The sequence below is a fragment of the Podarcis vaucheri genome, assembly GCF_965113315.1.
Source record: "Podarcis vaucheri genome assembly, chromosome: 2".
Taxonomy (NCBI): Eukaryota; Metazoa; Chordata; class Lepidosauria; order Squamata; family Lacertidae; genus Podarcis; species Podarcis vaucheri.
Genome location: NC_138760.1, coordinates 46,479,439 through 46,502,198, shown reverse-complemented (window position 1 = coordinate 46,502,198; position 22,760 = coordinate 46,479,439). Strand labels below are relative to the sequence as shown.

The window sequence follows — 22,760 nt, the reverse complement described above, 5'->3', positions numbered from 1 at the left end:
TACTTGTAAGCCTCACAGGAACTCTGCCGATCTTTCTGCTGATTGATGCCAGTCCAGACTGAAGTAGCAGAATCAACCTAGCAAAGTCCAAAGCTGAAATTACCGTATTTTTTGCACCATAACACTCACTTTTTTCCTCCTAGAAAGTAAGGGGAAATGTCTGTGCGTGTTATGGAGGTAATGCCTACGGGTGGCATGCCTACGGATTTTCCTCCTCTAAAAACTACGTGCGTGTTATGGTCGGGTGCGTGTTATAGAGTGAAAAATACGGTACATTGTGATTCCCTCATCCCCACTTTTTGGGGGTGCCTCTTCCTTGGCATTGCTTTCTCATGCTCCTTTCAGGTGGGGTAAGAAGAGCTTCTGCCTGGACAAGAATAAGGAATTCACAGATATTGAAGGAGAGCAGTGCAGTTTAAGGTTTTTGTTGTTGTTTAAAGAACCCTCAAGACGTAATGGAGGGATGGGGGGGAACCTGTGGCCCTTCAGAATGGTTGTTCTCATTTATTTACTTTAAAGGAATCTTTACACAAATACATATATGCAGCGTACAGCAATACAAAACATGAAGACGCTAAAGCAGCAAGGAATGGTCTTGAGCTGGTTTGTGACTTGTTTGCTATGTGTTAACCTGCAGGTCCATCCAGTTTCGGAGTGGCGTTTTTCTGATTTGATTTTTTTTTTTAAGGAAGCATCCTTTAAAAACCCAATGCGCTTTTATTGAAGAGAAAACAATAATTTTGAAACAGTTAAAGTACAGGGTCACTTGCAGTGTAAGCTGATTTCACTTATGCGATTGCAACTTTACACGGGCAGCAGAAAAATAAGAGAGTGGGGGAAACCTACTGTGGAAGGAGCTTTTAAAGCCCTTTGCCTTGCTTATGGGGCTCTGGAACGCTCTCAGAACCCTTCTGTGTACTTCCCAGAGGTGGTCAGGGCAAAGCCTGCTTCCTACAGGTAGGGATGGGTCATGAGTGGGAGAGGAGCTGGTTCCAGGGGTTCCTGGCTTTATGCAATTTTGAGTTTATTAGTGGACCTTCAGAACCGAACCCTCACGTAGGCTATGAGTTACCTGTACTTACAGGATGTCCCAAGGGCTGCTTGTCTTCTTTTGTTTTAACAATTTCTAATGGCTCATCACAAAATACTGTCTCTTCTTAGAGAATTGCACAGAACAGAAGATGGCTTCTCTCTTTGTATTGATTGTACATATATCCATGAGGTTCATCCGATGACATTTTTGCCCCCTGAAATAGTAATAGTAATAATAATAATAATAATAATAATAATAATAATAATAATAATTAATATAACAACAACAACAACAACAACAACAACAACAGTAATAATAATAAATAAATGAATAAAATACAACACTGTCCCCATGCCCCTTGGCCTTTTCTTCCATGCTTGCTGTGTTTTATTGTGTTTTTACTGATGATGGTGCCTCTGTCCCTGCAGGCTGTGACTCTCCTTCTGCCATATAGAAATATGCAGAACACACATAGTAAAAACCCGTTGGAAGGTATAGGAGGACATACAGGTGGCAAGGAACTCCAATGGTACTAATCCAATCACTGCTTCCACTCCTGGCAGATGACCTGCCAGTTACATTTGTGCTGGCCTCTCTGGCTACCCAGTGCAAACAGCCAGAACATATTTGAGAATTCGGAGAACTGAGACTCATGTTTCTTTCAAGTGCTATGAATGTCTCTTCTGCTTCACACAGGCGTGGGGATCTTTTTCAGCCAGAGCACTGCACACTCTAGAGGGCAGCCTTTCAGAGGCTGCATTCCAGTGGCGGATAGGGGCCAGAGGAGAAAAAGTGGGTGTGGCAAGGGATGTGATTCTTACTTTTGTACAGTAGGCTACATGCAAAATTCAAAAGTTTCTATATTCCCCCCACCCAATACATACACATCTTCAGTGTTAATCAAAGCAAATGAGGCACAATCACACTTTGAGGAAATCATATTCCAGCAGGGAAAAGCACTTAGGGGGAGTGCAGATTGGAACCAGAGGTGTTGTCTCCTTGAAAGAGGGGGTGTAAGTTGAGGAGAGTCCGGAGGGTCGGGTAAAGACCCCTTGCTCTGAGGTTCTCCACCCCTTTAGGGCTTCAAGATGACAATGCAGGACAGAGTCCCAAGTCCATTCCTTGTTTGCCACTGTGGATGAATCCCCTTCTCCCACAAAAACTATATTAAAAAGAAAAAGGAAGGAATTTGGTCTTGTAGCATACCAAGTGCGCACTATCTGTGTTTGAGTACCACTTGTTTAGTGCTTGTCAAAGTACGCCTGGAAAAAGTGTATTGTGATGAGAGAAGAAATGGTGGATTGGGTGAAATGTCACCATACTTAACACATTTATACCATCAATATCACAGGCCTACACCGTTTAGAGGTCTGCACCTGTTAAACTGGATTCTAAGCAATTGCAGGCTTTATATAACTAACTGCTTCTGCACACAGAAGAAAGCAAAAAAAGGCATTGATTTCTTCCAGCGCAGAATCCTTCTCAGCTACTTATTGGGCTCAGAACTTCAATTTGATCAATGCCTCGAATACAGCAGAAAACACGGGAAAACACAAAGGAAAATATTGCCTTGAAAAGCTCACTGATATAGGAGGAATTATTTGAGCTGTGTCTGTTATTCCTATTTAAAGCGATTTGCTGTAAAATCAAAATAAATGTCAAGTAGAATCAAATATGGATAAACCTGTGGCCTTTCCATTGTTGTCTCTGAGCTCCGTCTGCTGATTCCAGGAGGAGGATTAAATACACAACAATTTTATCTTAGTGGGCCTAGTGTTGGACTCGCAATGATTTAAGTGCAATTGAAAGCTTTAGGGGACAAGTTGGTAGAGAATGAGAATGCTTTATATACAGTTTATCAAATGGAAGGAGGGATGTTTTGTACATAAAAGGAGCTTTCAGGATTGAAGTGAGCTGGTTCTGTAAGCTGCTGAATGCCAATTATGGCTGTTGGGCATTGCACAAAACTTAGGTCTCCAAGGGAAAGAGCATTAACTAAAGACAATGAACAATAAATGTAAGATGTCTTTCTCTTTGAGGCAGGGGTCCAATGGCACTATTTTTAAAGGCAGCAGCAAGAGAATGTGGGTTCGTAGATGGTATCCTCCTGTGTCTTCCTAACTGTGGCCCATTATTCTTGGAAGCAATATGGAAAAGTGCTGTGTTCTCTAGCTGCATGGTGCTCAGTCCTAATTGTATACATATATATATTTTGCAGGTCCAGCGACATCTTTCAAAACTCTTTGATAATATGGCCAAGATGAAATTTCAGGTGGATTCAGACCAAAGTTCGACCAAGCTTGGCTTAGGGATGTACAGCAAAGAGGAGGAATATGTTAACTTCAGCGAGCCATGTGACTGCAGTGGACAGGTTAGGGTGATGTCAAGAAACCCATGTTCCTTCTGTGAACAAGGTCTATGCCTGTGGTTTTTGTTCAGACTATAACAGAGCATTTCCTATTTGGCACACTGAATGGATGCTGTAAACAGGTTGCCTTGTTATGTACCTACTCTGGTTACATGATTCAAGCAAAAATGAAAGTTCAATCAGCCTAAGAGTTCTCTGTACAATTTGAGCCTTTTCTGCATGGATTGAGGTGATATTAGATTCAGTATTACTTACTTACTTTTTTATTTGATGCCTTACACCTGAGCACTCACAAGGCAGCTTACAAACAGTGAGCACGGGAAAGCTGAAACAGAAGAACAAAGCAATGCAATTTTAAAACGTATTGCATCCTTCAAAATACCTATAACATTTTGTTACAACAGCTGATGAATTATGCACAACAGAGAATATAACATGTGAGCAACAAAACAGTTACCTTCAAATGCCTTGGGAGTAGGGGAAGGTCTTTATCTGGCACTGAAAATACATTAATGACAGTGCCAAGTGAGCCTCACTGGAAAGAGCATTGTATAGACAGGGGGCCACCACTGAAAAGGCCCTCTCCTACATCATCATGACATCAGCTGATCATTTCTGAGTTTGGGCAGGCTCTTGTCAGCGTGGCGCTATGAATGATTTGGGGGTCTTGAGTGGTATAAGGTTTTATAGGTTAAATTGAATTGAGCTAGGAAACATGTTGGCAGCTGCTGAGGCTGGACCAGGATCGTTGTAATATGGTCATACTATCTGATCTCCATTATTACTCTGGCCACTGCATTCTGCACTAGCTACAGTTTATAAACAGTCTTTAAAGGTAGCTCCACATATAACACATAGCAGTAATCTAACCTGGAGGTAAAGAAGCCAAGTTTACCTCTGAAGCCAAGTTATCCCTATCCTCATAGGATAGCTGAAGCTGGTAGAGGGCACACCATGCTACTGAGGCTACTGAGGCCAGTGGCAGTAATGGATCCAGGATAGTTCCCAAGCTATGAACCTATTCCTTCAGGGTGGAGTTTTGACCCCATCCAGGACCAGTTGAACACTCGTTTGGTCAGAAGACCCACCGACTCAGCATCTAGACTGGGTTTCAGTAAGTTGGCCTTCATCTAGAACGTTATTGTGGTCAGGCACTGGTTCAATGTAACCAAAGCTTCACCTGTAAAAGAGGAAAATGAGAAGCAGAGCTATGTGTCATCAGCATATTATGGCAGTGCACTTCCAAATTCCAGATTACCCCACTCAGCAGTTCCATGTTAGATGTTATGCCAGGGGTCAGCAAACTTACCGCGCCTTGGGCCTGTGTCTCCAGCGCCGATTGTGTGGTGGGCCGGAGGGCAGGGAAGCACGTGCCCATATGTGCACACACACGCTATTTCCGGAGCACTTCAGGGTTGGAGGAGCACCGGAAATAGCTCGTGCGCATGTGCACGGGCCTCCTCTGACCTGGATGTGCATCGGAAATAACGCTTGCGCATGCACACAAGCTATTTCTGGTGCTCCTCTGACCCGGAAGTGGCCAGCTGCACAGCGCAGCGCCGGTAAGAGCGGGCAACGGCAGGGGTTGCCACAGGCCGGATAAACGAGTCCCTCGGGCCTTATCCAGCCCGCAGGCCTTAGTTTGGGGACTCCTGTGTCATGCAGCAAGGAGGAGGAGATATAGACTGTTGTTGAACTCTACACCAGAGAGTCTGCAGGACTGGGTAGTACTATCCAAAACCTCCTAGAGTTGGCCATCCAAGTAGAGCAGAAACCCTGCAAAGCAGTAGCTGCCAACTCCAGCCTGAAGCCCTGGAGAGCTGTTGCTAGTCAGTGTTAACAATACTGAACCTACGTGGACTTAATTCTCTGACTTGGTATGAACAGCCTTTATAATCAAGAAAATAGTAGCACCTTGTTAAAAGGAAAGCTTCCTTACTGTTGTTAATAAATATTCCGAAACTTGTTTATGAATATTGTCACATATCCTGAACCCAGCACACCGTATATTCATTTACTTGCTCCAGTTAACCACAATTCCATAATACCTTATACATATATGTGTGTGTAATATGGATAGAGAGATGTTTATCAAACCTCTTTTCAAATTATGTTACCTCCTTTAACTGACCAGTGAGCAATTCCACGAAAAGCAGACAAACCATCTGATTTTTTAAAATTTAAACCGCGAGAGATGTTCACTCTCCTTTTTTAATTTCACTGCTTGATAAAAACCTATTTTCTGATAACATATCTTTAGATCTATAAAGTCAATTTCCCTATAACTCTTCAGTTATGTAAATACCCTTAATACACATGTATTTTTCGACCGTGATATTGTCTCTTGGTAGAAAAATGCATTTATGTATGAAGTGACCCTGATGTTAATATTATACGGTGAGCATGCAAGAGGAAAGGCTGCTTTTAAAAGTAATTTATTTATAACCCGATTCATCTCGAATGGTTGGGTCTGGTTACAATTTTGTGGGCGGGAAATAAGCATAAAACCCCACTGTAATAGAATAAATAGAATAAAGCAAGAGGTCAACTTCAAGCAGGAAAATAAATCCTGCAAGTTAGCCCTTCTGGCCACCCAAAAGGCAAGTCTTTCAGAAGAAGGAGGACCGCAGCTTAGTAGCAGAACACAGGCCTTGCACCCCAAAGGTCCCAGGCTGAACCCCAGCATCTCCAGGTAGAGCCACCTGAAGCCCTGGAGAGCTACTGCCAGTCAGTGTCAGTGATACTGAGCTGGATGAGCTAGCGTTCCAGACTTTAAAACGTGCTTAGGTTCACGCTTTGGGCACTTTCCAGTGGGAGAGTTTCTATAACGAAGAATGCCCCTCTTTGTATTTTGCTGTTTTAAGCATGGCATGAAGATAGAATGGTGGTGAGGTGCTTCTAGGGACAACAGGGGACAAGACAAGTTGGTTCTTGCCTCTTGCCTTGAGCAGCAATCCTTTTTTTTGTAGTTTCAGGGAGGGAAGAACCACCACCTCCAGGGTGAGTAACGCTTGATGGTAATTGCCTCCTGGATTCCTCTTCTCCCCTAGGTGGAGAGCTGGCTGAACCGTGTGTTGGACCACATGCGGGCCACTGTGCGACACGAGATGACAGAGGCTGTGATGGCTTATGAGGAAAAGGCAAGGGAACAGTGGCTTTTTGACTACCCAGCACAGGTACTGCTCTGTTTCCTCTTCAGATGAACAATCCGTGGTGTGTAGGGTGGGCTAAGCATGGTTCTGGGGCAAATCCCATTTTATGCCTTCTTAGCTCGAGTAGCTGTCATTTCTGCTGCACCTGGGACTCAGCTATACAGCTCCAAATATAATGTTTTGAGTGCATTATACATATGTGACACTAGATGGTGAGCTAATGGTGAATTCCTGTTTTTTCTTCTTAAGCATTTCACAGCGTTTTTAAAATATATGTGTAGATTCAGCCCTGGTCAGTCTTGCGATAACTGACCGGTGGTAGCCATTCTCTGAACATCAGCAAACAGGGAGTTGCTTGCACAGAATTTGGTTGCAGGTAAAACAAGCAACAGTGACAGAAATGGAAAAGCCCAATATACCCAAAGGCCTGGGCAAATTTCACGTGCTGCTGAAATTACAGCAGTATCCTGGTGAGACACACTTCAGAGCAGAGGACATTTCAAAGATGAGGGGCCACCACAGAGAATCTTCTCACAGGTCTTTAGCCCCACAGAATCTCATTAGGTGTAGGGACCCTCAGCAAAGGTTCCTTGCAGATTTTAAAACTTGGGAAGGTCAGTATGAGAGGAGGCGTTCTTTTAGTTACAGTGGTACCTCGGGTTAAGTACTCAATTCGTTCCGGAGGTCCATTCTTAACCTGAAACTGTTCTTAACTTTAGCTAATGGGGCCTCCCGCTGCCGCCGCACCGCCAGAGCACGATTTCTGTTCTCATCCTGAAGCAAAGTTCTTAACCTAAAGCACTATTTCTGGGTTAGCGGAGTCTGTAACCTGAAGCGTATGTAACCCGAGGTACCACTGTATTTTGGACCTAGGTCATTTAGGACTTTAAACCCCATAACACCTTCAATTAGGCCCAGAAGATAATAGGCAACTAGTGCGTTTTTTTCCAGATTTGATGGGCAGTGTTAGAAACTGAGGTATGAAAGCTAGGAGCTAAATGACACCTTAAACACAACGGAATGTCTAGGTGCACTTTTTTAATAACCAGAATACAAAGCTAAAAATGAATGAACTGCGGCTGAAATAATATTCATTTTTCACATGGTCTAGTCCTTCCCCTGCCCACCCCCCTAAAATATTCTTAAGAGGGTTTCTTCTCCAGTCTTCAGAGAGTAGCTGGAAGTGGGGAGGCAGAAACAGGTCCTCATTTCCTTCCACTCTGCAGTTTTAATCTGAAATCTTAGGCCAGTACAGTGGCCAGAGCTCAGAAACGGCTCACCCTAACAAAATTCCCTATCGCAAAATGTCCCTAGAACAATGGGAGTTTCAAAGCACTATCAGTTCTCTGGGGCATCCGCTTGCACCCTGGCTGTGAAATTCTCATCAAATGCTGCTTCTGGTTGTTAAGCCTTGATTGCTTACCAGAGTTCAGAATTGAAGTGCAGCCTAATGGATCCTTGGGAAGTAGGAGTCCTATGGAAGCTTCCTGGAAAAAAAAAAAGGCTTCTGTAGTCTGAAAAGAACATTAGCACATGAACCTTGCTGTGGGGTAAAGCCAGTGGGAGAATGAGGAGCTTGCATATCTCAGATCTTTGCAAACTGGGTGAAAAAGGCAGCGCCTGCCCTGGAAGAAACGATGGCTAACAGTAAAGCATTAACAGTTGAACTTTTTATAATTTTCCACCCTCTGCAAACACTCGCTCCAGTTTAATAGCTTCTGAGCTGGGTAAGTGCTTTAAGAATTGGGTTGCCAGTGACTAAAGATTATCAGATGGTTTTACAGCTCAGAGGATTTTAGTTTTGCTATAAAAGAAGAAAGAAAATCCATTTTCTCCATATGTAAAAAATAGAAGCTTGGAGGACATGGCTTTGCCTTTTAAAAAATATATATATTGAGTGGTGGTTGTTTTTCCAATATGGAAATCAAAATTTTATTAAGAATTTCGACACTGAAAAAAAAAAGGGTGGTATTTTCACCAGTTTTTGTTTTTTTTAAGAAGTTAGAAATATTTTTGCTTCGGAACCATTTGCAAAGCTTTATGGCCTAGGTCTTTTGCTTACCCTCATTTATGAAAAAGCACCCCTTCCTGATGATTTATTTTGACTTGCAATATTTGTTAACCCACCGTTTCTATCTTTTGACCTTTAAGTGGCAATAATTCTATGTATCACATTTTTATGGCTTCTCATAGATTACCTAATGCAGGTGGCCAGTGGGGATGTTTTCGGGATTGGCAATGTTTAAATCCCAGGTTTTATTCTAGGCCATGACTGCATGATCTTTTGTGGCCATAACCCTGTGGGAAGGTATGGCCTTTGAGGCATCTTTTTACTTCAGGGTAATTGCAATTTATCTTCTTCCTTTGGTGGATTTTTCATTTGATGAGTTGCCATCTCCTGGGAACATTTGCCCATTAAATTGGGAAACACTGGTTAATGCTGGAGAGGGTGTAGTGTAGTGATGGAAAAAACCAATCTGTCCCAGTTTATGTCTCAGAGAAAATTCCTGAAGTATCTCTGGACTTATTCATCTGTAGCAATTTTATACAATGGCAGAATACAGTACAGTGGTACCTCGGGTTACATACGCTTCAGGTTACATACGCTTCAGGTTACATACGCTTCAGGTTACAGACTCCGCTAACTCATAAATATTACCTCGGGTTAAGAACTTTGCTTCAGGATGAGAACAGAAATCGTGCAGTGGCGGTGCAGTGGCAGCAGGAGGCCCCATTAGCTAAAGTGGTGCTTCAGGGTAAGAACAGTTTCAGGTTAAGAACAGACCTCCAGAACGAATTAAGTTCTTAACCCGAGGTACCACTGTACTCCTGTAGTAAAGCATTGTATCACAAGACGAAATCCTTGTAGCCTTTTCAGGAATTATCCACACATGTATTTTTGGTGTCTTTTTGTTTCCTGACGCAATTTTTTACCACATATTTCTTCTATGAATGAAAAAAAAAATCATTTTGGGAGGAATTCAGCATCGTGCTAAGAAGATTATTACTATTATTATTTATTGAATTTATATACCACCCTATACACAGAGATCCCTCTGTTAGGGCAAATATTTTGGGTTGCTAGACAGAATAACCCCCCATCTCCTCCGCTACCCCATATGCTGTTCCACGGATTCTCCTGACCCCTCTGACACAATTCCGATGTTGGGGGGGGGGGGGCAGAAGGAGAGGGAAGGAAAACTCTGTTGCTGAAGCAGAAGCCCCTCCACAGGGCTTCCATTGACGGCACTCATTAGCTGAATCCCACCCCTTAGACTCTTGTGGCCTAGAAATCCACCCTTTATTTCTGACTTTGCAAAGTATTCAGAGTTTCTTTCTCTTTCCGAGGTGGCACTCACCTGTACTCAGATTTGGTGGACCACAGAGGTTGGGATTGCCTTTGCCAGGCTGGAAGAAGGCTATGAGAATGCCATGAAGGAGTACTACAAGAAGCAAGTCACCCAGCTGAACACCCTCATCACCATGCTCATAGGGCATCTCTCAAAGGGTGACAGGCAGAAGATCATGACCATCTGCACCATTGATGTGCATGCTCGAGATGTGGTGGCCAAGATGATCGCTCAGAAGGTTTGTCACACAACACAAACAGCTGGATCTTTTCCATACTGTTTTTCTCAGGATTACTGAGAAGGGAGCTTGTGCATTGCTAGGGAAGACGAGTAGTTGGCTAAACCAGCACTGGGATTACTTTGAAGCCGTGCTGCCATTGCTGTTTGCCCTTTTTACATCCTAACTCAGGGTTCCTCAGGCCAGCTTTCTCAAAGTTAGGATGGTAATATGCTGAATTCATCCTGGGATATAGGAGGGAATGTTTGGTTCTTGCTCCAGGTGAGAGCTGGGGTGTGAGTCACACCTAGTTTTTGATTCGGGTCTTTGAGGTGGGTCAATGGCGTTATGTGTCTTAGCTAAGGTAGTGTGGATATGGGATTGGTGGTGGCAGGTAAGAGTGGGCAAAAATATAAAGGTGGGAGGAAGGCAAGTTAAATCAAAGCCCTTGCCCACTCTGCTTTAGCTGCTGTATTTCAGAATCTGGGGACACTGGTCAATTGGCCCCCTGGCCTGGTCATGTAGTTGCTAAATGCCAGGTCTGTCCATAATACATCATTGATCATCCATTATTTGATTGTGTATGATGGAGCACACTTGTCATGCATAACTTCAACCTTGGCAGATGCGCTGGGAGGCTTATGCTGACCCAGCAGGTGCTCAGTGCAGCACCATTCCAGGTCAGAGGGGGAGGGAGGAGGTGTTACAGTCATCCAGAAGAATTTCATCGTCCTTACCAGGATACCAACTGGCAATGTGCGTGGGTTTAAGAGGTTGTTTGTGAATGTTTGGCCAAAGAGACAGCACAGGGATGTCACTAATGTACCATCTACCCCACTGCTCTGCAACCTCCCTGGCCGAGCTGGTGAATGAAGTCTTGCATGTGGTGTTGGAAAACCCTACCACAGTGTTTTGTTTTTTTTTGGGGGGGGGGGGACTTCAGTATCTATGCTGAAGCTGCCTCAAATGGACCAGCTTGGGACGTCATAGTCTCCCTGAAAACCATGGGGCTCTCTCAGTATGTTAATGTTCCAATCCGTGTAGCTGGGCATGCCCTTGATCTGGTCTTTGTCATAGAATGGATTGCTAATGCTCCATTGATTGGAGAGCCCACCATTCCCTGGAGAAGTTTGCCCTGAATGTAGCTACTCCACTTGCAGGGATGGGGGACCTACTGTGTTGCTCTGGGGGATTTTCTACCCGACCTGACTGGCACTCCTGTCAAGGCACTTGCGTCACTGTGGAATGGTGAGATGTGTGACGTCATTGCCCCCAAGTACACTCAAGATCGCTGTGGAGCATGTAGATCACCCTGGTATTCCAGCTGTATCATTTGCCCCTCCATAAGCTGTTTTATGTTGATTTTCTTCTCTGCTCTTGAAGGTGGACAATGCACAGGTGTTTCTTTGGCTGTCTCAACTCCGACACAGGTGGGCAGATGAGGAGAAGCACTGTTATGCGAACATTTGTGATGCACAGTTTCTATATTCCTATGAATACCTTGGGAACACACCCCGCCTGGTCATCACTCCTCTGACAGACAGGTAGGTATCTGGAAGGGCTCAGACAAGGGAGCTTTGGTTTGGCAGCTTGTTGCAGAATCTGTTCTCCTCACCCTCCCATTTTGTTTTGGCAGAAATTTGCTATTTCTGATGTGCAATTCACAAAGCATTGATGGTTTCGCAGCTCCAGGCTTTTTTTTTTTTAAGAATTTTGTTTTTTTAAGGACAGGGTTTTTAATAGTGCTCTGCTGTTTTTGCTGTTTTTATTGTCTACATTTCAGTATATTTCTTTTCATATTGTTTTGATTTCTGTTACAGTTTAATTGTTTTTTTTAAAATGATTATCTTTTATATGTTTTTAAGCTTTTTGTGTGTTTTTCCTGTCTTGTTTTAATTTGTGTAAGTTGCCTTGAGTTCCAGTATGGGAAGAAGGCAGGATGATGATGATGATGATGATGATGATGATGATATTTTCCTTCCTGTTTGAAGATGCTACATCACCCTCACCCAGTCCTTGCACCTAACCATGAGTGGGGCTCCTGCAGGGCCAGCTGGCACTGGGAAGACAGAAACTACCAAGGATCTTGGGCGAGCTCTTGGCATCATGGTGTATGTTTTCAACTGTTCAGAGCAAATGGACTACAAGGTAACTTTTAAGAAACAGTCAAGAATAATAGCATACTAGTAAGATTCTATGTGGAGAGAAAACTCAACTAAATGCTGGTTCATTAGGGAAGTTTCTCTTAAAAGGTATGGTGAGGACTAGAAATCCAAAACTCTGCAGAAAGCTAAATACATATAATTAAAGGTAAAGGTAAAGGGACCCCTGACCATTAGGTCCAGTCGTGACTGATTCTGGGGTTGTGGCGCTCATCTCGCTTTATTGGCCGAGGGAGCCAGTGTACAGCTTCCGGGTCATGTGGCCAGCATGACTAAGCCGCTTCTGGCGAACCAGAGCAGCACACGGAAACATAGTTTACCTTCCCGCCGGAGTGGTACCTATTTATCTACTTGCACTTTGACGTGCTTTCGAACTGATAGGTTGGCAGGAGCAGGGACTGAACAACGGGAGCTCACCCCGTTGCGGGGATTCAAACTGCCGACCTTCTGATCGGCAAGTCCTGCTACACATTTTTGTTTGTTTGGAGAAACTGCATTTATAGTTAGTTCTGACATATTTTCATTCCACTTTCTTTGGGGTGCAGTCCCACTGGGAAGTTTTTTTCTGCACAATCGGCATTGATTTGAATGGGATTTGCATAAAAACAGAGTAGTGCTGTGGTGAAGCATGATCGCACTCAAGCTTTGCAGTTCTCCCCAGGGCAGATTTATTCTCCTTGTTCACTTCTGTTCCATTTCCCAAAAGCTTACTATTTTCCCTCTTGTGGGAAAATCAGCTGTGGGGCTGTATCCAGTTCTTTGCTTTAAAGAACAAAGTTCCCAAAATATTTGAAACACTTTCAGGATCCATCCGCAGAGTTGTGGCATTCTGAGGGGATTGCCTCAGCATCTGACCTGGAAATGAAACTGCCTTAACTACTACAGTGGTACCTCAGGTTAAGTACTTAATTCGTTCTGGAGGTCCGTACTTAACCTGAAACTGTTCTTAACCTGAAGCACCACTTTAGCTAATGGGGCCTCCTGCTGCCGCCGCGCCGCTGGAGCACGATTTCTGTTCTCATCCTGAAGCAAAGTTCTTAACCTGAAGCACTATTTCTGGGTCAGCGGAGTCTGTAACCTGAAGCGTATGTAACCTGAGGTACCACTGTATTGCTATATTGTGGCCAACAGACAATGCTAGACCTGACTGCACCTACCTTCAATGCAGTCAGCATTGTGTGTTTGCAGCAGCACAGCAAAAAGTAGGTGGGGCTGTTTCACTTTCAAGTCAGGTGCTGAGACAACAGCCTCACACAGTCACAGTTTCATAGGTATGCGGCATCCTGTTTTGAAATCAAAGCTTAAGAAACATTTCATTAAACTAGAGCAGGGGTGAAGAACATCTCTTCCCCCTTGCCTCTGCCTCTGCCGCTACTGCTAATCCACAATGTCCATCTTTCCAGACTACTGACAGTGCTTTCTGGGACTTATGGGAGTTGTAGTCCAACCATCTCTGGAGGACTGCAGGTTCCCCAGCCCTTGTCTAAATGGCCCTTCATTGCTTCTCATTGATCTAAGTAAGCAACCCTAGAATTATTCCTTCATCTATTTGAGCTCGGAGTGCTGTCAGCCAGTACCAATCATCTTTAAATGGGTGGTTTGCATATAGGTAATAAAACTGTACAATTGAGAAACTCATCCAAGTTAATCATTGCTGTTATTAGCTTCCCCCTTCCGTTCCCTTGCTCTTTAGAAAGTGCCTACAGAACAAATTGCTCATGAGACTGGAAATAGGTTGTATACACATTTCACCGAAACAAAATAGGTGGGTAATTTTGCTGTCCTTTCCCCTTTTTTGTTGCAGTCCTGTGGGAACATTTACAAAGGCCTTTCCCAGACTGGTGCTTGGGGCTGTTTTGATGAATTTAACAGAATTTCTGTTGAAGTCTTGTCAGTGGTGGCTGTACAGGTAAGTAATAAGTAGGAAAGAAGTGTAAGGCAGGGATGTGAGAGCTTGGCTGCATTTGGATGTCACATAAAACTATGGTTTGGTGAGACATGAATGAGCCTAACCTCCTCCCGGGCTCTCCTCTCTTCCCTCTTGCATGGCCTTCTGTTTCTGCTTTCAATTAATCATGGTTTATTGCTGTGTCCAGACTGACAAACTGTGGGCAACGTTAACTATGGTTCATTTAAAATAAGCTGACTTCAAACTACGGTTTCTGAAGCAGGCTTGTTAAAACGGACCATAGTAAATCTTAACCACAGTTGCAGTCCAAATAATGTGTCATGCTGTGGGTAAAGAAAAGTGGAAGCAAGGGCTTTCAAGCCATTCATCCTCTTGGCTGCATGGAAAGGAGAGAGTGTGCGCAAGCCTAGAAGGAAGCAAGGCTCCTTTATGTCTTGCTAAACCATATTTTAGTGTGATGCCCAGAAATGGTCACTGTTTTATGTTATTCATTCTATTTCCACCTTTCCACTGATTAGTCTTCAAGAGAGCTAACGATAAAAACGGATAAACAATAAAATACAAACACAATCCAGTGGAAAAGGACAACAATGACAAGAGCAGAAAAGCAAGTAACCATCAAAGGCTGGAGAGGACGATGTGGTCTGAAACTGGCATCTAAAACATAAGAGTTAATGTCAAGTTAATCTTTCTTGGGAGGGTATTCCATGAATGGGGCAACACCTCAGAAAAAGCCCTATGCCTGGTTGCCACTTACCAAATTTCTTCAAGATAGGGTTACCTGGATCCAGAAGAAGTGGGGGGAGGCTTGGTTTACTGGTTTTAATATTGCTTTTAATGTACTGTGGTTGTATTATTTGGAAATGCAGTTCGGTCCCATTATAAGCATAATTCCTCTTTTATTTTTGTTGAGTTCCAGTGCTTGACAGCTGTTGGGTGAGGTGGGAATTCTGTATATCAGCTTTGCCTGATTCCAGGTGCAGAAGTGGTGTCATAAATGGACTAAGAACGTGGAAGCTGTAGGGTACTGAGAGGAACAGTAGCTGAGGGGTATTTGATCTTGCTGTAGGGATACTCAGTAGAAATAGAGAACATAATGCTTCTATGGCAGTTGTAGCATAGCTATATGCCTCTCCTCCTTTCTGGTTTAGGCAGTGTTATTTGGCAAAGGTATGTACAGTTGTGAAGTGCTGTGTACAGAAGTGCTCTGTGAAAATATGAGGCCTGTGCATTTTAAGTGCTGTGTGTGTAAAAAGCCCACGTAGTGATCATTCGACACTGTTGAGCTTGTTAATATGCACTGCCCAGGAAAAGATACAAAAGGGTATTATCTGATTAAAGGAGAAACGGTATCCTCAGATAAGAAGGCCCTAGTCAATTCAACGTTACATGTTTTTTCTCCATTAGTTAGACTACTGAAATAAAATAAGCAGAGCCACTGTAAAGTTATCATCATAGTTTTAAATACAATTTGGAATGTTAATGTGATGGTGGGGAAAGCCCTAATCAGATGCTTGTCTTGTCAAGTGTTGAGTGTCTTGTCAAGTGTTGGTTGTGTTTGAAGACAGCCTGTTAATACAGAGATTATCTTGAGCCAGTAAACATGGCGTTGATGATCTGTTTTTCCTCTCAGAAAGCAGCACAACAGGAAAAACATTCTTGACATTAAGCCCTCCAAAGAATAATAGTCAAGATGATGCTGTGCTTCAGAGGTGCAAGCCACACAGCAGAACAAAGCAGGCCATAAAGTTAGCAAGTCATGTATGTTGTAGTAGATGTGCTAGTCTTGCTATTAAACATTCAAGGCAGCCACTTGCAAAATCTCACTTAACTTCCAGGTCAATTAAAATTCTACCTTGGATAGCTTAGCATGTATAGATATTGCATTGTTGGCCCAAAGCAGTGGGTGTTCTGTTTTAATTAGCTCTTAGCCTTGAATATATTCCTATGATGTTGGCTATGCAGAGCCATCACACAGGGGGATAAATGTATGCTATAGACATTTTTCCATGGCATGAAGGGTTTTCATTTCTTTTATCCCAGTATCAATGAATCTATATAGCTGCTCCTGCCTTGGCTGGTTTGGAATAGTCCTGGTTTGCAAGGTGGTGATATGTCACAGGCTTCCTCATTCCTGCTTCCATGACCCATCCTAAATTTTGTTCCTGGATTGCATGGGAACAGCTCACATTAACAGTCAAGTTCTGTCAATAGTAGGCAGGGGTCTTTCTGACCTAAATTTAATGTTCATGTAACTTTACATGTGGCATGGAAAAAAAAGAGGGTGGAGAGAAATTATTCACCCCCCTCTGCCCCATTACAACACTACAACTGGGTGCCACCTGATGAAGTTGGCTGTAGTTTCAGGACAGACAAAATAAAGTATTTCTTCACCTAAAAGCATAATTCATTTATGGACTTTACTGAAGCAAGAGGTGGAGATGGCCACTGACTGAGATGGCTTTAAAAGAGAATTAGACGAATTCATGAAGGGTAGGTCATCAATTGCTCATTAACCTTGGAATCAAGTGGAAAATCTTCTTCAGAGGCAATGTGCCTCTGGATACCAGGTGCTGGGGACAAAAAAATAGGGACGGCTGCTGCTCTTGTGCCCTTCTTCTGGGCTTCCTGGATGCAGTTAGTTAGCCACTGTCTGAAACAGGATTGGAGGAGTCCTAACGGTTTGGCGCAGAAGGGGTCATCTTTCATAGGGGATAAAATTTACACTGACAGAGCCATGGAGCAGCCTTTCCCCCCTTCTATTTTTTGGGGAAAAAAGGGAGTACAGAGGCTCATAAAGATACAGTTTGTTCATAATGTGGCAGCAGTTTTAACAGCAATCACTTAAAAAAGATGATGCAGCCCTCTCAACCCACAGAAGACATCTTCTTGCTTAGATATGCTGCAGTGTAGATAAGTGCTCGATTCTAGTATGTACCATAATATCACATAACTTTTTTAGCACACGTTTTATTAAGCACGCTTTATAAAAAATCCGTGGAGCTGGAGAGTGAAAAGCCCCATCTTTTTCCATTTTCAGGTGAAAAGCATACAGGATGCCATAAGGGACAAAAAGCAGAATTTTAATTTCCTCGGTGAAGACATTAAACTAGTTCCTTCCGTTGGTATTTTCATCACCATGAATCCTGGCTATGCCGGTCGTACGGAGCTGCCTGAGAATCTGAAAGCTCTTTTCAGGTAAGATATGGATCACGTTCCTTTTAGCTTTCGACATTTTAGTATGTTAAAACATTTGCCTCATTCTTTCCTGCAAGAGTGTTTTGTGGTGAGTAGCTGTTGTTCCCATTTTATGGAACGTCAACTGAGGTTTTCAGTATACAATCTGGCAGCTTGTCATTGCACTGGAAATTGTACCTGGGACGCCCTGCTCCATACCCAACACTATTCATTGTCAGTGTTTGTAAAAAGCAAAAAAAGAAGGAAAGGGTTCTGACCTCCCTTTATCTTCTCAGCCTCCTTGTCGGCACAAAAAGAGTCCACGGGAATATCCTTGCAGAGTTTTATTAAAAGTCTTTGTGCAAAACATGACTGAATACCTATACACACCAGCACCAACCAACCCAAACACCAGCCACAGCCCAAACTAACATTTCTCACTTATATATACAACTTGGTGCAGACCGCTGAGTCATGCTGACCCAGCTTTATTCGCATTAAAGAAACAGCGGCCATTTTAGCCGTGACACCCCTTCTGTTTCTTAAATGCGAAAAACCCCAACAGAAACAATACATTACAACAATACAACAATACATTATATACATAAACCCAGTTTTGTCATCAGTTCATTATGGCATGTTGCTGGCAAAGGCTTGGTAAACAAATCAGCAATATTATCTTGTGATTGACAGTACTCCAGTTTGATCACCCCATTCTGTACACAATCTCTCACATTCGCATAACGGATAGCAATATGTTTTGATGCGGATTTCATTATTTCTGAGCCCGTTAATGCAATGCACGATTGGCTATCTTCATACACTTGGATAGGCAAGCCTACTTTACAATCTAGATCTTTTAGTATCTGTATAAACCACATGATTTCATTGCATGCTAGCGATAGGCTCCCATATTCTGCCTCACATGATGAGGTCGCAACAAATCCTTGTTTCTTTGACCTCCATCCAATTATGGAATTGGCAAACATCATAACCATTCCACTTGTAGATTTTCTAGTAGCTACACAGCTTCCCCAGTCCGCATCAACAAATACTTCTAGTTTTTCATCTTGTGAGCTTAAACCTCTTTTCTAGTTGATTTGTGAGCTTCTGGATCTCACCTGTGGAACTCCCTGCCACAAGCAAATCATCAACAAAGACTAAGAGCATTAGATATTTGTTGCCTGTCCCCTTGGTGTACAAGCATGGATCAGCCACACTCCTTTTAAAACCAAGTTTTACAAGGGCTTCATTTAAACACTGGTTCCAACACCTTCCACTTTGTTTGAGACCGTAAACAGCCTTTCTCAAACGCCAGACTGCACCATTCTCCTCTTCAAACCCAGGGGGTTGTCTCATTAACACTTCATGGTCTAAATTTGCATGCAGATATGCAGCATCAACATCAAAATGGTGCACTGCTAGTTGTCTTACAGCAGCAATGGAAAGCATTAAACGAAAAGTTTCACTCTTTACCGTGGGAGAAAACACTTCATCATAACTCTCCCCTTTAATCTGAGTGAACCCTCTGGCTACTAATCTGGCTCGAAAACGTGGTTCCCCAGATGCAAGGGTTTTCCTTTTGTAAACCCACTTGCATGACACCACTCTGCCACCAGGTGGCGGCATTATGACCTCAAACACTTTGTTACGTTTAAAAGAGTCCATTTCTTCTTTCATAGCTTGTTCCCACAAAGCACGTTCTCCAGGGGGTAAGTCTAAGACTTCATTATAACTTTGTGGTTCCACACAACTCACATTGCATACTCTCACTCCTCCTAGGGTCAAACGCTGAGGAGGTACACCCTTGTTTGAACGCTGGGAGCGTCTAGGCACAACTACTTCTTCTTCCCCCCTTATCTCTGGCTCTTCTTCCTTTTCCTCTAGAGAAGTATTATCTATTGCCACATCCTTTTGGGAAATCTGTGCCTCCTCCTCATTCTGCTCCTGTGTTGCCAATGGCTGAGAAGAAGCCTCTTCTCTTACTTGCAGGGGCAGTAGGCAATCAGGGTTGGCATGGATCGCAGTCCATCTGTCCTGGTCAGCGAAGTCTGCACTTCGTGACAGAACCACGCGTCCTGGGCGTAAATTGAAACGCCACCCTTTGCCATAGGACTGATATCCCACAAACCGCAGTTTCTGCACTCTAGCGCCCCCTTTCTGGCGCTGAGCTTTGGGAATGTTTACATGTGCCCAAGAACCCCAATTATGGAGCATTGTCCACTCTGGTTCTTTACCAAACAACACACGATATGGAATATCTTTTATAGAGCTAGACCAGGTTCTATTAATCAAAAAGTTCGTGGTCAGAAAAGCCTCGCCCCACAGCCTATGGTTGTGACCCAATCCTGCATCCACTAGCAGGCAGTCCTTTACTGACTGTATCACAGCCCCACGTCTTTCACACAGACCATTTTCAGCAGGGCTATAAGGGTTAGTCAAATGGTGAGTGATCCCCTTACGTCGCAACCATGCCCCAAATTGTTTGTTCAGAAATTCTCCGCCCCTATCTGTTTGCAGCTGCACAACAGGCTGAGCGAAGAGCTTTTCAGCTTGGGTAACCCATTCTCTGAATGTGGGGAAACACTCAGATTTCTGCTTTAACAAAAACAGCCAACTAAAACGTGATTTGTCATCTATTACCAGAAAAGCATATCTGGCGCCCCCTTCAGTCTTCTGTGAAAAGGGCCTATCACGTCACAATGGACAAGTTCTAAAACCTCTTTAGATACTCTGTCGCTTTTAGAAGCCACAGGCTTCCTCTTAGATTTGGCCATTTTACATACATTGCAATCTAGGAAACAGTTACAGCTATTTACTTTTAGGTTCTTGCACACCTTTTGCATTTCTGAAAGCACACGGAAATTGGCGTGACCCAGTTTTCTGTGCAGTTGATGTACACACCCCTTATGAACTGGCAAATTATCCTGAACCACCTGGGCTGCTTTAACAGGCTTGTCCTGCATTACACATAACCCATTTTCCAACTTTGCATCGCCACATACCTGAGTTCCATTCTTTATCAGACAGCCATCCTGCGTGAACTTAACACTATACCCTGCATTAATCAAACAGCTTACAGACAGTAAACAATAGTCCAAACTGCTGACAAACAGAGTCTCTGGTAGAGTAGAGTTCAAGCACTGCAGGAAACATGTTCCCTGGCCATCAATCTTGCTTCTATGACCATCAGCAAGATAGATTGAGTCTTTTCCATCAGCTGGCTTCTCCAGGGTCTTAAAGTCCTCCCGACTATTGCAGATAATCCTGCTGCTGCCAGAGTCCAGCAACCATGTTCCCCGAGGTATCTTTCTCTCCTCCCGAGAAAATGCAGAAACAAACTGAGCAGAACGTGTGTTCTTCTTCCCTGAAGAGAACCCCTTCTGCTTACGTTTCTGCGTTGATTGCTGTCTCTGCTCCATGTCGTCTCCTGGAAGTCTTGCCCTGCATTGACGTTGGAGATGCCCGGGTTGGTTGCATCTATAGCACCTCCTCACCGCCATGGCCAAATCCAAACCTTGGCGTTGCTCCATTGGCAGATTCTGCTGCTGGCCCCCTTGGCTGTAACTCCTCCGCTCTTGGAGTTTAGCCTGTCTATCTGACCTTCTTTCTGCTTCTTCGGTCAATCTGCCAACCACATACTCAAGGATCAGATCTCGGGGACGCATACTCTCCATGCTGTTAATCACAGGCAACCAGCTTTCAGGCAAACTTGAAAGGATAATGTAGGTTTGGTCAGTCTCATCATAACGCTTACCTTTCTGCTGTAGTTGAAGAAACAGAGATTTCAGCGTTTGAAGATGAGTTGCCAAACTCTCACCTTCCTTCATAACAGTCCTGAACAGCCTTCTGGTCAGAGAAATTATAGTTCCAGCAGTTTCTCTGACATGCATTGCCCTTAATAAATTCCAGCACTCAAACGCTGTGCTGGCATTTGCTACATGCAATAACTGAGAGTTGCTCAAACACAGCATAATTTGGGCACGGGCCCTTTCATCCAGCCGTTTTTTCTCAGCAGAGTCCCGTCTCAAAACCTCAGTTTCAACACAGTCCCATAGTCCATCTCTCCTTAACAACTGCTGCATTTTAATTGACCAACTCAGCCAGTTGCTTTCTGAGAGAAGTTCAAAAGAGATGCCTCCCCCAATATTTACAACTTGGGAAGACTGGAAATCTGCCATCTCTGCTGGTGCTTGCTGAGCCCCTTCTGTGGGGTCTCCAGCAATCTCTCCTGACTCTCTCTTTAGAGTCCAACTAGATGGTCCTGGCTGGCACTCACCGGCTTCTAGCTGCTGCCTCTGTTGACCCTCAGGTCCCGCCTGGCTCTGCAACTGGTGTAGCCGCTCTGTGAGTCGTCTGCTGTGGTCCTCTAGCAGTTCAAACTGTTCCAGTAGCCGACGCTGAGTGCTTTCCTGATCCTCAGATCCTAGCCGCTCCAGCGTCGCTGCAGACAGTTACAGCTTGCCACCAACTGCTCCAACGCACAGCCACTGGCTCCATACACCACCAGGACTCACCAGCTCCCTGCTGAAATGCTGTTAGTCGTTTTTCACTCTGCACATGCTCAGAAACACTGGGCCCATAACCTGTCAGTGTTTGTAAAAAGCAAAAAAAGAAGGAAAGGGTTCTGACCTCCCTTTATCTTCTCAGCCTCCTTGTCGGCACAAAAAGAGTCCACGGGAATATCCTTGCAGAGTTTTATTAAAAGTCTTTGTGCAAAACACGACTGAATACCTATACACACCAGCACCAACCAACCCAAACACCAGCCACAGCCCAAACTAACATTTCTCACTTATATATACAACTTGGTGCAGACCGCTGAGTCATGCTGACCCAGCTTTATTCGCATTAAAGAAACAGCGGCCATTTTAGCCGTGACATTCATCATGATATCTCCCTTTGCCATGTGTATTTTATTCTACTTTGGCAAGGGCAAATGAACCAGACACAGTATTTTCCCTCCAAGGTGTAGCCCAGTGCTTAGTCTTCTGGTTTATGGGTGAAAGTGACCAGTCTGGGCTGCTCTGGAATACGCAGGCTATATAAGTGACTCATTCAGAGCCTTTCATCCGGGTCCTGACTATGCAAGCACATAAGGCTCTTGCTTCTCTATGTAAATTCCAGGAAACACCTGTGTGAGTCGCATAGTATCTCTGAAGTTGTGCTTATGGAGCTGGTGGAGATAGGAAGTCATAGTATTTTGAATGTGATCCCTATAAGTAGGACCTGGGACAAAATGGTTCACTGAGTGCTCCTGTTCAGGATCCTCAGTTCCATGCCTAGACAGCCCACAAGATTTTGCTGCCTTAGGTGGAGCAGCAAATGCCCCCTCCCAAGGTCAAGGTGCACTTTATCTATGGCCAGCAGAGTTACTTTGGTCCCTAAGGCA

General features: G+C 43.8%; 1 protein-coding gene and 1 long non-coding RNA gene across 2 annotated transcripts in view; one reads left to right on the top strand and one right to left on the bottom strand.

The window, feature by feature from the left end:
• DNAH9 (dynein axonemal heavy chain 9) overlaps nucleotides 1–22,760 on the top strand; it is a gene marked incomplete at its 5' end in the record, with an annotated part of 205,223 nt that overhangs the window by 30,880 nt on the left and 151,583 nt on the right. The window contains 7 exons of the mRNA XM_082213793.1: nucleotides 3,252–3,404; nucleotides 6,452–6,577; nucleotides 9,902–10,141; nucleotides 11,504–11,664; nucleotides 12,112–12,268; nucleotides 14,087–14,191; nucleotides 17,232–17,389. Coding sequence (XP_082069919.1) covers nucleotides 3,252–3,404; nucleotides 6,452–6,577; nucleotides 9,902–10,141; nucleotides 11,504–11,664; nucleotides 12,112–12,268; nucleotides 14,087–14,191; nucleotides 17,232–17,389 — 1,100 coding nt within the window. The remainder of the gene's footprint in view (nucleotides 1–3,251; nucleotides 3,405–6,451; nucleotides 6,578–9,901; nucleotides 10,142–11,503; nucleotides 11,665–12,111; nucleotides 12,269–14,086; nucleotides 14,192–17,231; nucleotides 17,390–22,760) is intronic.
• LOC309527250 lies at nucleotides 278–9,719 on the bottom strand. Its single transcript, XR_014217152.1, has 5 exons — nucleotides 9,668–9,719; nucleotides 4,297–4,581; nucleotides 3,661–3,726; nucleotides 1,073–1,247; nucleotides 278–367 (listed from the first exon to the last, which is right to left on the bottom strand). It is a non-coding gene; the product is annotated as an uncharacterized lncRNA (long non-coding RNA).